This window comes from Dama dama, chromosome 32 (genome assembly GCF_033118175.1).
Source record: "Dama dama isolate Ldn47 chromosome 32, ASM3311817v1, whole genome shotgun sequence".
In the NCBI taxonomy this organism is placed as follows: Eukaryota; Metazoa; Chordata; class Mammalia; order Artiodactyla; family Cervidae; genus Dama; species Dama dama.
In genome coordinates this window covers 39,874,993-39,893,143 of record NC_083712.1, presented here as the reverse complement: position 1 = coordinate 39,893,143, position 18,151 = coordinate 39,874,993, and the positions used below count along the sequence as shown (strand labels likewise).

Genomic DNA, 18,151 nt, shown 5'->3' with positions numbered 1-18,151 from the left:
TCTTAACAAAGAGGTAAAAAAATAAAGAAAGAAAGAATAACCAGAGATGAAGAATATAGTAATGGAAATGAAATTACATTAAAGGAATTTATAGCACATTAAAATGTTAGAGGAATTGATCAGTGAGCTGGAAGAGAGTAGGGGAACTCACTGGTGATGACCAGAAAGAAAAAAAGAATGAAAAGAAATGAGGACAGTTTAAAAGATCTCTGGGGAAATACCAAGAACACTAATATTCACATTATAGGGATCCCAGAAGATCACAGAGAGAAAAAGCCTGACAAAATGTTTGAAAAAAATAATAGCTGAAAACTTCTGAAAGCTGAAGAATGAAACAGTGAAGCACAAAGACTATCATACAGGATTAACCCAAAAAGGAACAAACCAAGACATATTATAATCAAAATGGGAAAAAATGAACATAAAGAGAAAACAGTAAAAGCAGCAAGAGGAAAAAAATCAACTAATATAAGAGCACTCCCATAAGGCTATCAGCTGATTTTTCAGCAGAAACTCTTCAGGCCAGGAAAAAATTGTCACCATATATTTAATGTGATAAAAAGGAAAAAGCTAAAACTAGGAGTATGCTACCAAGCAAGACTTTCATTCAGATTTGATGGTGAAATCAAAGGGTTTACAGACAAGTAAAAATGAAAAGAAATCAGCACAATCAAACCAGTTTTACAACAAATGGTACAGGAACTTTTCTAGACAAAAAAAATAAAAGGCTACAACTAGAAATAAGAAAATTATAAAACAACCTCATTGGCAAAGGCAAACATACATTAAAGGTAGGAACTCATCCATACACTAAGTAACTGAGAAGGTTAAAAGACAAAAGTAAAATCATCTGCATCAACAAAGAGCAGTTAAGAGATACACAAAACAATCAAATGTAAAAATGTGATACTGAAAACAGTAATTGTGAGACGAGAGTACAAATGCAAGTTTATTTAAATGCATTTAAAATTAAGGTATCGGCAACATGAAATAATCATATACACAGACCTCATGTTACCTCCAATACTTTGGCCACCTGATGCGAAGAACTGACTCAACAGAAATGACCCTGATGCTGGGAAAGACTGAAGGCAGGCGGAGAAGGGGATGACAGGGGATGCGATGCTTGGATGGCATCACCGACGCGATGGACATGCGTTTGAGCAAGCTCTGGTTGGTGACAGACAGGGAAGCCTGGTGTGCTATAGTCCATGGGGTCACAAAGAGTCAGACACGACTGAGCAACTGGACTAACTGACCTACAGACAAAACTCTATCATACACATACAAAGAAGAAAACAAGTTCTGAACATACAACTAAAAACATTCAACAGTCATCAAGACACAAGAGGAGAGTGCAAAAGAGGAAAAAGGAAAAAAAGATTTGCAAAACAAATCCAAAAACAATTAACAAAATGGCAACAGGAACATTAATATTGATAATTATCTTAAATGCAAAGAAATTAAGTGTTCTAACCAAAACACATACAGCAATTGAATAGATACAAACACAAGACCTTTATAAGTGCTATTTACAAGAGTCTTGCTTCAGAGCTAGAGAGACACACAAACTGAAAGTGAGGGGATTGAAAAAAATATTCCACTAATGGAAATCAAAAGAAAGCTTGAATAGCTATACTTATATCAGATGAAATAGACCTACTTAGAAACAGACTTAGAGTAAAAACTGTTACAGGGGACCAAAAAAAGGACACTACATAATAATCAAGGGATCAATATAGTAAGAAGATATAAAATTATAAATATACATGCACCTAACATAGGAGCACCTCAATATATGACAAATATTAACAGATATAAAAGGAGAAATCAACTGTAACACAAGAGTAGTAGGGAACTTCAACACCCCACTTACATCAATAGACAGATCATCCAGACAGAAAATCAATAAGGAAACACAAGCCTTAAATAACGCAACAGACCAAATGAACCTAACTGATATATAGAGAGAGCATTCCATATAAAGAGCAGAATACATGTTCTTTTCAAGTGCATATGGAACATTCTACAGGATAGATCACATGGTATGCCACAAAACAAGCGTCAGTAAATCAAAGTAACAGGCATCTTTTCTGACCACGGTTCAATAAGGCTAGAAATCAACTACAAGAAAAACACTACAAAAACAAAAACACATAGAAGGTAAACAGTATGCTGCTAAATAACCAATGGATCACCGAAGAGATCAAAGAGAAAAATCAAAATGTATGCAGAGACAAATGAAAACACAAGGATATAAAAAGAGACAAATGAAAATGAAAACATAAGGATCCAAAACCTGTGGAATGCAGCAAAAGTAGTTCTTAGAAGCCAGTTTATAGCAATGCAAGCTTACCTCAGGAAACAAGAAAAATCTCAAATAAACAACAGAATATTACACCTAAAGCAACTAGAGAAAGAAGACTATATAAAATCCAAAGTTAGGGTAAGGAAAGAATTCATAAAGATCAGAGCAAAATAAATGAAATAGAAAGTGAAACTAAAAGCTGACTCTTTGAAAAGATAAACAAAATTGATAAACCTTTAGCCAGACTCATTAAGAAAAAAGGGAGAGTGTCCAAATGAACAAAATCAGAAATTAAAAAAGAGAAGTTACAATTGACACCAGAGAAATACAAAGGATCATAAGAGACTACTAAGAGCAATTAAACATCAATAAAATAGGAAGCCTAAAAAAAAATAATTAGAAAGGCACAATCTTCCAAGACTAAACCAGGAAGAAACAGAAAATATAAACTGAACAATCATAAGTATTAAAATTAAATCAGCAATTTTAAAACTCCAAACAAAAGCATCAATGTTCATCAGTGATATTGGCCTGTAATTTTCTTTTACTGTATCTCTACTTGGTTTTAGTATCAGGGTGATGGCGGCCTCATAGAATGAGTTTGGAAGTGTTCTTTCCTTTGCAATTTTTTGGAATAGTTTCAGAAGGATAGGTGTTAACTCTTCACTAAATGTTTGATAGAATTATCCTGTGAAGTCAGCTGATCCCAGACTTCCGTTTTTGGCCACACAATGCAGCATATGGTATCTTAGTTCCCTGACCAGGGGTTGAACCTACCTCCCCTGCACAGAAAGCAAGGAGTCTTAACCACTAGACCACCATGGAACATTGATGCAAAAATCCTCAACAAAACACCTGCAAACCAAATCCAATGATATATTAAAAGAATCATACATCATGATCAAGTGAGATTTACTCCAGGGAGACTGACGAGTTTTCAATATCTGCAAATCAAACAGTGTGATATACGACATTAACAAACTGAAGATAAAAACTTATGATCATCTCATTAGATGTAGAAAAGGGTTTTGATACAATTCAACATAGATTTATGATTTAAAGAAAATTCTCCAGAAACTGAGCATAGAGAATCTTTTCTACCTCAACATAATAAAGACCATATATGACAAATGGCTCAGACAATAAAGCATCTACCTACAATGCGGGAGACCCAGGTTCAATCCCTGAGTCAGGAATATCTCCTGGAGAAGGAAATGGCAATGCACTCCAGTATTCTTGCCTGGAAAATCCCATGGACAGAGGAGCCTTGTAGGCTACAGCCCATGGGGTCGCAAAGAGTTGGACATGACTGAGCAATTTCACTATGACAAATCCACAGCTACCATACATTCAGCGGTGAAAAGCTGGACACACTCCCTGTAGGATCAGGAACAAGAGAAAGATGCCCACTCATACCACTTATATTCAACATGATTTTGGAAGTCTTGGTCACAGCAATCAGAGAACAAACAAAAAATAAAAGTAACCTAACTTTGAAGAGAAGAAGTAAAACTGTCACTGTCTGCAGATGACATGTTACTATTCATAGAAAATCCTAAAGACACTACCAGAAAACTATTAGAGCTCATGAATGAATTTTGTAAAATTATAAGACACAAAATTAATACACAGAAATCTGTTGCATTTTATATACTAACAACAAACGATTAGGAAAGAAATTAAGGCAACAGTCCTATTTACTACCACATGAAAAAGAATAAAATACCTAAGAATAAACCTACCTGAGAAGTCAAAAGACCTGTATTCCAAAAATTTTAAGATGCTAATGAAAGAAATTGAAGACAGAACAAACAGATGGAAAGATATACCATGTTCTTACACTGGGAGAATCAATATTGTCAAAATGAACATATTGCCTGAGGCAATCTACAGATTCAGTACAATCCCTATGAAATAACCAAAGGCATTTTACACAGAATTACAACAAAAAATTTTTAATCCATATGGAAACACAAAAGATCCCGAGTAGACAAAACAATATTGAGAAAGAAAAAAAGAGCTGGAGGAAATCACACTGTCCTCAGATTATACTACAAAGTTACATAATCAAAACAGTATGATACTGGTACAAAAACAGACACACAGATTAATGGAACAGAATAGAAAACCGCCCCCAAAAAAAGAAAACCCAGAAATAAACCCATGCACTTATGGTCAATTAATCTGGGACAATGGAAGCAAGAATACAAGACAGAGAAAAGACAGTCTCTTCAATAAGCGGTGCCAGGAAAACCGGACAGCTGCATGTAAAACAATGAAATTAGAACATTCTCTAACAACACGTACAAAAATAAACTTACAGTGGATTAAAGACCTAAATGTAAGACTGGGTACTATAACACTCCTAGAGCAAAACACAGGCATGACACTCTTTGACACAAATCAAAGCAACATCTTTTTGTAGCCATTTATTAGAGTAATGGAAATAAAAACAAAAATATACAATTGGGACCTAATCAAACTTCTAAGATTATAAATTTTTAAATGGCAAAGGAAACAATAAACGAAACAAAAAGATAACCTTGAAATGGGAAAAATATTTGTAAACAATGAAACCAACAAGGGATTAATTTCTAAAATGTACTAATAGCTCATAGAGAGCAAAAGTAACAAAAACAACTCAATCAAAAAATGGGAAGAAGACCTAAATAGGCCTTTCTCCAACAAAGACATAAAGATCAATAAGCACATGAAAAGATGACCAACATCCTAATTGAAATGCAAATCAAAACTGAAAAGAGGTACAACCTCACACTGGTCAGAATGGCCATCATTAAAAAGTCTACAAATAACAAATTCTGGAGTGGGTATGGAGAAAAGAGAACCCTCTTACACTGTTGCTGGGAATGTAAACTGATACAGCCACTATGGAGAACAGACAGTATGGAGATTCCTTCAAAAAGTAAAAACAGAGTTACCATATGATCCAGCAAATTCCACTCCTCAGCATATATCCACAAAAGATAAAAACTCTAATAATTCAAAAAGATATATGCACCCCAGTGTTCACTGCAGCACTATTTACAATAGCCAAGACATGGAAGCAACCTAAATATCCATAAACAGATGAATGGATAAAGAAGATGTGTTATATGTATATAAAGCAATATTAGTCATCCCAAAAAAAAGAATGAAATAATGTCATTTGCAACAACATGGATGGATGTAGGGATTATCACGTTAAGTAAAGTAAGTCAGAGAAAGACAAATATCACATGATATCATTTATATATGGATCTAAAAAAAGTGATGAACTTATTTACAAAACAAACTTATTCACAGACATAGAAAACAAACTTATGGTTAACAAAGGGGAATGAAGGGGTCGGATAAATTAGGAGTTTAGGATCAATATATACTCATTACTATACATAAAATAAACAGACAGCAAGGTCCTTGCTGTAGAACAGGGAAGTATATTCAATTCTTCTAATAACCTATAATGGAAAAGAATCTGAAAAAGAATATATACATACATATATATATATATATATAACTGAATCACTTTGCTGTACCCTTGAATCTATTTCAACATTGTAAATGAATTATACTCCAATAAAAATTTTAAAAACTGAAAAAACTACCACTATCCAGCAATTCCACTTCTGGGTCTTTATCCCAAGGAAACAAAAATCACCATCTTGAAGAGATAATCTGCACCCCCATGTTCAGTGCAGTATTATTTAGAATAGCCAATAGCCAATGAAAATAACCTAAACGTCCATCAATTGATGAATGGATAAAGAAAGTTGGTGCATGCATACATACACACATAAACACACACACACACAAAGGAATGTTACTGGCCATTAAAAAGAAGGAAACCTTGCCATTGCACCAACATGATTGGACCTCAAGAGCATTTTGCTAAAGGAAATGTCAGACAAAGAAAAATACCATATGATCTCACTTATATGTGGAATCTTAGGGAAGAAAACAAATACAAAATACCAGACTCATAGGTACAGAAAAAAGGTTGGTGGTTGCCAGAGGTGGGTACTGTGAAGTGGGATAAATGGGTGAAGGTGATCAAAAAGTACAAACTTCCATTACAAGATAAATAAGTTCTGGAAATAGAATATACATCATGGTGATTATAATTAACAATACTTCAATGTATATTTGAAAGTTTCTAAGAGAATTAATTTTAAAAGGTCTCACCACAAGAAAAAAAATTGTATACTATGTGCTGTGATGGATGTTAACTATATTGTGGTGATCATTTCAGAATATAAATATCAAATTATTATGCTGTATACCTTATACCAATACAATGCCAATTATATCTCAATAAAACTGGAAGAAAATTTTTAAGTAAAAATAGCTTTTAAAATAGAGCAACATGTTCTAGATTATTTAAAAAGCACAACCAAAGACAGAATGTCCCACTATACAAAAATACAGTAAAAAAGGCTCTGACAGAATTTGGCCAGAACACCAACAATGTCCACCATACTGGTTAATCTAAGCCATTGTAAATTACTCCCCTAAATTCTTAGAAGGAAAATAAAATTGTTCATATTTAGTAAATAAAATTTCATTTTAAAATATATATGTGTGTGTGATAGCATTGAGCACCTTGGCACTCCATGTACATTTCATTGTACATTTCAGACCTGTATTATTTTGGATATATATTAGAAGCTATAGCAGAGACACAAGATAATAATGGATTAAACAAGTTGGAGTTTATTTCTCTCTTCTCTGAAGAGGCATGGTGATTTAGTCTTATAAATTTCTCAGGAGCAAGGCTCATTCTACCTTACTGCTCCGCTATGTACACTATCACTGTGGACTATGTACACTATCACCTTGTGGACTATGATGTACCAATATGTTCACACTGCAGCCAGCAAGAAAGGGCAAAAGAGAAGAGGATAAGCATTCTTCCTTTAGAACTCTATCTAGACGTGACACATTACATCTGTCACATGTCAGTATCTATAGCTTTGTCACAAAATTGTACCTAGGTGCAAGAGAGGTTGAGAAATGTAGTCTTAATTTTTACACGTTTGGCTAAATTCTGATGAGTTTGGTCTATTTAAAAAAAAACTGACAGAAGCCAAGGAGAACATGTATTGTGAACACTGCCATATACTTCTTGTATAAACTACACATATTAATGCCACTTTTCCTTGGCAAAAATATTTTCTCTTTCATAATTACTTTTGTGAGCACCAAAACATACAGCTATACAGGTGAACAATATACATTGGCCATACATGGCATTCAACTTATGAAATTTTAATTATACCTATAATTTAATTAATGCTGATTTCTTGGTTACAAATGCAGACTTCATAAATATTTGATTAATTGATAATTTCCAGGAATATAGAGATAAAAGCAGGAAGTGAGTTTTTAACATTTATGTTGAATATGCACTAATATGCACAGTTTATAAAAAGTAAATGATTGTTGCAAAGAGAAAAAGGTAATGTATGGTTCAAAGGAAATTGTTGAGGCTAAGAAAAGGTGAGAATGTTAAAGAAAAGTAGCTACAGCTTTCTAACGGGCTAATAAACTTCTTTTAAAAATAAATAGAAGCAATAACTGCCTTGAAAGAGTAATGAAACATACACAACTCACTTTTTCACTTATAAAAATGTTATAGTCCATTGGGTTTTGTTCTGTGTCTTGGTTCTTTTCAGGAAGAACTGCAAATTCATTCTTTTCATTCCCTAATTTGTAAAGAAGATGCTGAAATTCAACTGCAGATTCCAGAGGCTCAATTCCATAAGAAACATTTTCAAACTGCAATATTCCTCTGTAAAATTAAGGACAAAAATTTACTGCTTTTAATTCTAGTTTATAATTCTATAATTAATTCTATATTATAAAACTCTGACAGAATTTCAAAAAGAGGAGGAGGAAGGAAAGAGGGGAAGGAGAAAAGGAAAAGAGAAGATACAGAATGTTTTTGGGCTCTGTATTTTGTCCCACACTTTTTGTATTTCAGAGATGACTCTGAAGAGACCAAAAATAAAAATTTTCCCAATTCCAAAAACTAACTACTCATCTAATTTTTTTATAGTTATAAACATAATTGAAATTATTAAATCAGAAATTACATAATCAGTTCCTTAGGTATGCAGCACTACTGTGTATACAGCATTACTGTGATCAAGTCATTCCCCTGTTCTCCAAGTCAGTGACTTAATGAAAGCAATAGCATATAGAAATCTGTAAAAATTTTGATCTGGTTTGCACTATAGTGATCACATTGCTTGTATAACAAAAGGATACATAATGAGCAATTTTATCCATAAAAATAAAATTTAGCAGTAATTATAAGGCATTTATTAATTTTATGTACATAATCTGAATAAGAAATTTAAAGTAATAAAGAGTAAACAACTTTTCTAAGTATTCTTCCCTAAATATAGGTAACAGTTCTAGTGACTATTCTCTAAAAACCAAATTTCAGAATTCCATGTAAAAAGCACCAAGTAAAATTCGTTTGTGAAAACAAGGATCCTACACTACAAAAATGAAGATGAAGAACGTCCTGACAGAATGGAAAGCCCTCCCAGCACTAAGAAGGAAACTTTATAATTCTTAGAGAGTTTAAGACAGTGATATTACTAGAAAAAATGACTAAGTACTATAATAATTATTATTTGTTTATATAGAAGTGCTTCCTCTCTCTGAAGATGATTTCCCGTGTGAAAAGGGCATGCTTCGTTTATATCTCCAAACACTAGGCTAGTAACTGGTACAAAAATATTTGCTGAAAAAAAAGCTACCCAGAACTTAGCTCCTCCAATTTGTTGTAGTCAAACATGTTCATCTCTCATTTCCACAATAAAGAAAAAGAGCAAGGACACCAGGAAATCTAAACTTTCAAGGAAGTTAGACAAGTCTCTGGTCTGTCCGGGAGTTGAGGAGAAATAAGAGAAAAAATATATTCAGAGGAATATATCATTCAGTGATATGATGGGAACATCCACATGGGAGTATTCTCCACATGGAAATCCTCCACCAGCTCCACACTTAGAATAAACTAACCAGTTCACTGCAGCCAAATATCACAACTATGGTGTTTGCATATCAAGAACAAAAAATACATAACCTCAGTCCAGAGCACGTGCTAAGTGTGACAAAAGAATTCGGATATCCTTCAATATATCCTTGGTAGTAGCATTGAGCCTATGAGGGAGAAAGTAAAGTGGTTACCTAGGAGTTGACAAAACTTTCTAATGATTTCTTAACTTTTATACTTAAAACTTTCTGAATACTTTTCATAGGCTCTATACTGTTTATATCATTGTGAATAAAAATACATTCAGAAAAAAAGTCTCCTCAGGTTTGCCACTTTCACTATATTAATGCCTTTTTTCAGATCAATGCTTGGGATTATTATTTTACACCCTGTTTCCAAAGTTTTATATCATATTTTAGGTAAAATTACTTTCCAAAATACAAATTTAGGTCATCAATAAAAAGACAAAGATTGTGAATCTGGATTTTCTTTAAATTCTGACAGTCTGCTATAAAGAGATGTCTAAAATTTAAGGTCACAAAAAAAAATTGAAGATCTAGAAAAAGATATACCACACCAACACAAACCAAAAGGGTAACTCTGAAGCAATACTAATATTGGAAATGTAGACTTTAAGGCAAGAAGCATTAATAGCGATAAAGAGGGATGTTTCTTAATGATAAGAGTTTCAATTCACCAGGAAGATATAAATATTCCAAATTTGCATTCACTTAATAACATAGCTTCAAAATGTAAAAAGTCAAAAATGAAATAATAATAAAAATAAATGCATATTCATACTAAAGATTCAGTTATACATACATACATATAAATGTACTCTTTTTCAGATCCTTTTCCATTACAAGTTATTACATGACATTGAATATACTGTGCTATACAGTAGATCCTTGTCATTTATCTATTTTATAAATAATCACATGTATATATTAATCCCTAAGTCCTAATTTATCTCCCCCTCCATCATCCTTTCTGGTAATCACAAGTTTTATTTTTCTATGTCTGTGAGTCTATTTCCATTTTGTAAATAATTTCACTTATATCATTTTTTAGATTCCACATGTAAGTGATATCACATGATATTTGCTTTTCTCCATCTTTTTTCACTTAACATATAAATCCCCAGGTCCATCTTTGTTGCTGCAAATGGCATTACATCATTCTTTTTTATGGCTGAGTAACATCACACTTTCTTTTTTAAAAACACATAACATTTACAGAAATGAAACCATATTCTGGGCCATGAAACACAACCATAAACTTTAAAGGACTGAAATCACACCAAATTCAGTCTCTGACCACAGAGATTTCTTATTAATGCACTCTTTTATGTTAGAAGTAAGGCGAGCAAGGAGGAGCAATATAAGGAAATTAATGGTCCTTTCCAATTAGAAGTAATATATATCAATAATATTCAACAAATTTTTATTATATGCTATATGATAGGCATTTTTCTAGGCACTAGGGAGGCATCATTGAATAAAACAGACCAAAAGCTCTGGTCAAATGAAGATTATATTGCACTAAGGAAACAATAAATAAAGTATGTGATACATCATATATTGATAACCACTATGGAGAAAAACAAAAGAGGAGAGATAAAAGAGTATGAAGATTAAGAGTGCAATTTAAAATAGGGATTGGACTCCCCTGGTGGGCCAATAGTAAAGAAATCTGCCTGCCAATGCAGGACACATGGGTTTGATCCCTGGTCCACATGATTCCAGCAAGATTCCACATGCTGCAGGGCAACTAGGTCCATATGCCACAACTACTGAAGCACCTGCACCCTAGAGCCCATGCTCAGCAACAAGAAAAACCACCACAATGAGAAGCCCACCCACTGCAACTAGAGAGCAGCCCACACTAGCCGCAAATAGAGAAAGCCCACTTGCAGCAATGAAGACCCACCACAGCCAAAAATTTAAAAAAAAAAAAAAAGAAAACCTTTTTTAAAATCTTAAATCTGGACTAGTCAAGGACTAATTGGATGGTTTTGAGCAAAGAAGTGAAGAAAATGAGGCAAAGAAACATTATATCTTGGGAAAGAGCAGACATCTGGATCTGAGGAGAGAGAGAAAAGTTCTCGAAAGGAGAACATGTCCCGTATGTTTAAAGAACAGCAAGGAAGCCAATGCAACTTGAACAGAATTACCAACGTTAAGAGTAACAGGAAATGAGGTCACAGAGGTAAAGAGGATCAGACTGTGTAAAGCCTGCTGCTGCTGCTGCTGCTGCTAGGTCACTTCAGTCGTGTCTGACTCTGTGTGACCCCATAGACAGCAGCCCGCCAGGCTCCCCCATCCCTGGGATTTTCCAGGCAAGAGTACTGGAGTGGGGTGCCACTGCCTTTTCCGGTGTAAACCCTGCAGGATACTAAAATGATTTTCACCATTTTACCCTATTTAAGGTTTTTTATTTATTTTTATTTTTGGCTGTGCTGGGTCTTTGTTGCTTCATGTGGGCTTTCTCTTGTTGGTTTTCACTTTGTGAACAATAACTCATCCCATGAAGGCTTCTGAGTAGAGAAGCAACAAGATCTGACCAGGTTGGTCTTTTTTCTTTTTTGATCTGACCAGGTTTTATTAATAGGATTCATCTGGTTGCCACGTTGAGACCTGACCCAGGGAATGAGCAAAGTGTGGAAGTAGGGAGATTATTCAGGAAGTTATCACAATAACCCAAACTAGATAATGATGTTTATTTGAAAAACAGTGGTATCAGCAGACAGAGGCAGAGGAAGAAGGTGGGTTCTAAGTACATAATTTGAAAGGTAGAATCAATAGGATTCATCGACAGATGAGACAGGAGTAAAACAAAAGAAAAAGATTTCAATCTACGATTTGGGGTTCAATAATATTTGTGCTTGTTTTTACTAGTATTTCATTTCTATTCATTTATTCAACAAAATATAAACTAATTAAATTGTGCTGCAGAGTAGAATATACTAAGTCAATCTAGTTCATCTTTAATTTATCAAGACTTCAAGAAACCCTAACAATGGGTGAAATGAGGCATACATAGGTCACTTTACAAATATCCTCTGTGAATAAGGTCTTCTATATTAGGAAAGTATCCAGTATAAAAAAGGTTTTAAAAAATCTTTAAAACATATAATTTAAATCTTACCTGAATATTTGAAGAATGAGAATTCATAGATCCTTGATTATACATATAAACCATGAAATTATTTGATAAAAAAGATCTGGATATAAAAAAGAGTGAGAGAATTTTAAGTTATTCTTTTTGAAAAAATATAAAGCAGCAATCAGCAAACTTAGCACCCTCAAAGCCAAATCTGACCTATCTCTGTGTTTGTAAATAAAATTTATTTGCATATAGCTATATCCATTCACTTACATATGGTTCATGGTAGCTTTCATGATACAACAGCAAAGATGAGTCATTTTGACAGAGCTATTATGCTCTTCAAAACCCTAAAATACTTACTATCTGGGTCTTTAGAGAAAAAGACTGCCAATTCCTGACAAAGGTAGTATTTTCTTTCGAACTGTGTGTAATTTTTGTTCAAAGTAATATGCATTTACTCAAAACAATATTTCCCATCTTATTATACTCCTTTAAAAAATAAGGAAAACAAACTATAAGACAAAAGAAAAGCATTTTAAAGTTTACAAAGAAACGAAATGGGTGTAGGATTATAAGAGTTTTTTATTCTTTCTCAATTTTACTATCATGAATATATATTACTATAATGAAGTTGAAGAGCATCCTGTAACAGTCACAGTTCAGCTTTCCCTGGTATCACTCGTTGTCCGCACTATGCTATTTTACTTATGCTTCCTCTCCTGGTGCTCACTTCTCAATCCAATATAATGTAACTAGACCACCCAGAGTAGCTTCTGCTGAGAATCCTCCATTAAAACGGATGCCATATAATGACCCCCTCATTGTCAAATCAAAAAAGAAAAAGCACTTTGAGTCAAATAAAACTATCTGATGCACTTCACACTACTGACTATACTCCCCTTCTTTAAACCATCTGCTCTTCAACTTCAATCATACCATTTACCCCTGATTTTTCCTCATATCACCTTGTCTACTTGTGAAGTCCCTTCATCTGGATCCTTATTTCTTCACTTAAATATTTCCCTGGCATTCATTTTCTGGTTGTTTTTCCCTCTCATCATTAATGTTTACCCCCACCTCCTTATCTTGTTCATTTCCGGTGCCTCAGTTCAGTTCACTCGCTCAGTCGTGTCGGACTCTTCGCGACCCCATGAACCGCCGCACGCCAGACCTCCCTGTCCATCATCAACTCCCGGAGTCCGCCCAAACCCACGTTCATCGAGTCGATGATGTCATCCAGCCGTCTCATCCTGCGTCATCCCCTTCTCCTCCTACCGTCAATCTTTCCCAGCATCAGGGTCTTTTCCAGAGTCAGCTCTTCACATCAGGTGGCCAAAGTACTGGAGTTTCAGGTTCAACATCAGGTCTTCCAATGAACATCCAGGACTGATCTCCTTTGGAACGGACGGGTTGGATCTCCTTGCAGTCCAAGGGATTCTCAAGAGTCTTCAACACCACACTTCAAAAGCATCAATTTCTTCAGCACTCAGCCTTCTTTATAGTCCAACTCTCACATCCATACATGACCACTGGAAAAACCATAGCCTTGACTAGACGGACCTTTGTTGACAAAGTAATGTCTCTGCTTTTTAATATGCTGTCTAGGTTGGTCATAACTTTCTTTCCAAGGAGTAAGCATCTTGTAATTTCATGGCTGCAATCACCATCTGCAGTGATTCTGGAGCCAAGAAAAATATAGTCAGCCATTGTTTCCACTGTTTCCCCATCTATTTGCCATGAAGTGATGGGACCAGATGCCATGATCTTAGCTTTCTGAATGTTGAGCTTTAAGCCAACTTTTTCACTCTCCTCTTTCACTTTCATCAAGAGGCTCTTTAGTTCGTCTTCACTTTCTGCCATAAGGGTGATATCATCTGCATATCTGAGGTTACTGATATTTCTCCCAGCAATCAATTCCAGCTTGTGCTTCCTCCAGCCCAGCGTTTCTCATGATGTACTCTGCATATAAGTTAAATAAGTAGGGTGACAATATATAGCCTTGATGTACTCCTTTTCCTATTTGGAACAAATCTGTTGTTCCATGTCCAGTTCTAACTAATATATATATTAAAAAAAAAAAAAAAAAGATGGCTCTGAAACCTACACTTCTCTCCCGTGACCTAAAATAAATATAAGGGGCTATTCAAGGTCTTCTGTGATTTCATACAAATTTTACGATTATCTGTTCTAGTTCCTGAAAAATGCTTGAGTATTTTGATAGAATTGGACTGAAACTGTAGACTGCCTTGGTTAGTAGAATGGACTTTTAACAATATCAATTCTTCCAGTGTGTAAGCATGGTGTACATTTCCATTTATTTGCATTCTCTTCCATTTCTTTATCAATGTCTTAGAGTTTTCAGAGTACAGGTCTTCACCTCCCTTCATTAAATTTATTCCCAGGTATTTTTTTCTTTGTGATACAATTGTAAATGGGATTTTTTTTAATTTATTTTTCTGATATTTCATTATTAGTGCATAGAAATGCAATAGATCTACACATTAATTTTGTATCCTGTAATTTTACTGAATTCATTTATTAGTTCTAATAGTTTTTTGGTGGCATCTCTAGGGCTTTCTGTGGTATCATGCCATTTGCAAATAGTGACTATTATAGTTCTCCCCTTCCGATCTGGATGTATATTGTTGTTCTGTTCCTAAGTCATGTCCGACTCTTTCCATCCCCATGAACTGCAGCATTCTGGGCTTCTCTGTCATTCACTACCTCCTGGAGTTTGCTCAAACTCATGTCCATTGACTTGGTGATGCCACTCAACCATTTCATCTTCTGTCACCACCTTCTCCTCCTGCCCTCAATCTTTCCCAGCATCAGGGTCTTTTCCAGTGAGTTGGCTTTTTGCATTAGGTGGCTAAAGTACTGGAGCTTCAGCTTCAGTATCAGTCCTTCCAATGAATACTCAGGGTTGATTTCTTTCAGAAAATTATTTCTTTTTAATTGCTATGATTAGGACTTCCAATACTATGATGAACAAACGCAGTGAGAGCAGGCATCTTTGTTTTACTTCTAGTCTTAGAGAAAAAAGCTTTTAGCTTTTCATCATTGAGTATGATGTTAGCTGCGGGTTTGTAAAAATGGCCTTTAACATATAAGTGAAGGGGATTAAGAGATATGAACTACCAGTTATAATACTGTATATAGTTTGTAATCTATAAAAATATATAGTCACTACATTGTACACCTGAAACTAATAAGATACTGTAAGACAACTATACTTCAACCAATCAATCAATCAGCCTTACTGCCACTGGACATTTCTCCTGTATATCCTCTGACACAGACCTGTCCTCTTCCTTCACTGCCCCATCAAATCTCTGCTACCATTGTGTCCAATATCTAATTTTTTTCTGCCACCTCAGTTATATCTCATAAAAAAAACTCTTACATATTCACAATTATGCTTCTTATTATATCTCATATAACTTTTGTAATAGCTTCATAATTGTCATACCATCCTAATTATTATGCAGGCAATTTCCAAAAATAGAGTATACACATGCTCGATCCATTTCCCAGGCTCCAACCCCTTTATTTCTTACTGTTGCTTATAGTTCAGATAATATATTCAAATGCAGTATGCATTCTCTCTTATGCACCTGAGAAGCTCTTTAAGTTGTCATTTACTACTCTTCCCTTCTCTCTAAAGGAGTAGGTTAACTCTTCTTTTACTCAATGCCATTCTTTGACATCTATAACACAATGAATCATTGTTTATATTTCTCTCTTTAAGAAACTTCCTGTCAGCCAAAATACTTCATTTTTTCTTTTCCTTTTTCTCTGCCAAACATTTCTGGAAAAGGCATTTTCACTTAAAACTCTCAGTTTCTCACAATTCAGCTCTCCTTAATACCACATAGTCTAGTTCTACACCCAAAATTTAACTGAAATCAACCTCTTGAAAGTTACAAATTCCTTCCAAGCCAGTATTTCTCAACTGGTTTTCCATCAAAGAATTAAACCCTACATAAAGTTATTTAAATTATTTTCACAGTATTCTTAGGGACAGTATGTAGCTGTTACTTTTTTCCATAAACTATTCACCAGCTCCCACAGTACTGTATGATCTAATTTATTATACTAAATCCCTTATTTCATATTCTTGGTGGTGAGCCTGCCTCCCTGATCAAACCCTAACTGATACAGTTACAGACTTACTTCTTTCTTATTACATCCTGCCCTGATCATATAGATCCTGCTTGCTCTCCTAACTTAAGATCATACAGATTAATCTTCAGATGAATTCTTCCTCTTCCTGTTCCTAGCCTCCCTATTCACTAAAGACTACTTGAGGCATTAGGACCAAAAAATTAATTCACAGGAAGCATTTGTTCATCTGAGACAACTAAACATTTTAATAACTACATTACTTTTAATATTCTATTTTTATCATAAGCAAATGAATTCATCTAAGTAAAATTAAGTCTAAAAATAAAAAATAAAAAGTTACCTTTGCTTAAGGTGCACAGTATATGGTTTCTCATCTATTGAAATACTATAGGATACCTGTTCCTAGAGAATCCAGAACAACTGAGAGTAAAGACAAATGTAACAGAAGAGGTAAAACAACAATTTTATATTCACTAACCCTTCCAAATAATGCTTTAAAAGTCTCAGACTATGTGTGATTTAAAATTTGCAATAATATATCAAAATTTTTAACATTTATTACATAATCTATTCTTATTATTTCCACAAAATTATCCACTATAAGGAGTCATAAAGCACTAGAAACCTATATGTAACTGAATTTTAAACTCTTTTAAAAGAAGAGACTATGTGCCATGTCATAACATCTATTCAATTGCATCACTGGGATATTAAGGTACTCTACTTTAGTGAAGCTTAAAATTAACTTACTCCACTAAGCACAAATGTCATTTATTTTAACCATTTTCCTGAAATGTATGTCCTATTTCCTATATTTTTAAGCAGATTTTTAAACAACATTTGGCATAGATTTTTTACTCCAACTCTACTAGTCTCAAGTTAAAACATGGCAGTGAGTTGCAATATCAGTTTGTCAGTGAATCTAAGAGATGAGACTCTTTCAAAAAGAGAACACATGAAAAGCAAGAGTTAGAATATCATTAAAAAGAAAACTCAGTAAAAACTAAAAAGACATAAATACCAAAACATAGGATCAGTGAAAATAAGAAACAACCAGAAGACAATACAAATTTTTAAAAAATAATAATAATAAGGCAAGCTGTTAAAAGGTCTAGTAAATGGTTGAAAATCATTATATAAGATATTAATTTTAGGGGAAACTGAATGAACTTATATGGGAATTCAAGGTAGTAGTATCTTTGCAATTTTTGAAACTCTAAAATCATGCCAAAATTTTTAAATTTTTTTTTTTAAGTAAGACCAGAAAGAAGCAAAACAAGTATATGTCAGATAAAAGGCAGAAATACCAAACATAAGATCCTGACACTGAAGCAGCAGCATGTCCTAGCTTTAAAATCTTGGACCTGGAGGAATCAACCTGCCTGACTTCAGACTCTACTACAAAACCACAGTCATCAAGACAGTATGGTACTGGCACAAAGACAGAAATATAGATCAATGGAACAAAATAGAAAGCCCAAAGATAAATTCACACACCTGTGGACACCTTATCTTTGACAAAGGAGGCAAGAATATACAATGGAAAAAAGACAATCTCTTTAACTAGTGGTGCCAGGAAAACGGGCCAACCACTTGTAAAAGGATGA

The 18,151-nt window shown here is 34.2% G+C and overlaps 1 protein-coding gene across 1 annotated transcript in view; it reads right to left on the bottom strand.

The window, feature by feature from the left end:
• The window catches only part of LOC133050380 (disintegrin and metalloproteinase domain-containing protein 32-like), a 145,849-nt gene that overhangs the window by 113,160 nt on the left and 14,538 nt on the right, over positions 1–18,151 (bottom strand). The window contains exons 3-6 of the mRNA XM_061134531.1: positions 16,885–16,946; positions 12,459–12,534; positions 9,402–9,478; positions 7,919–8,096 (exon numbers count right to left, since the gene is read on the bottom strand). Coding sequence (XP_060990514.1) covers positions 7,919–8,096; positions 9,402–9,478; positions 12,459–12,534; positions 16,885–16,946 — 393 coding nt within the window. The remainder of the gene's footprint in view (positions 1–7,918; positions 8,097–9,401; positions 9,479–12,458; positions 12,535–16,884; positions 16,947–18,151) is intronic.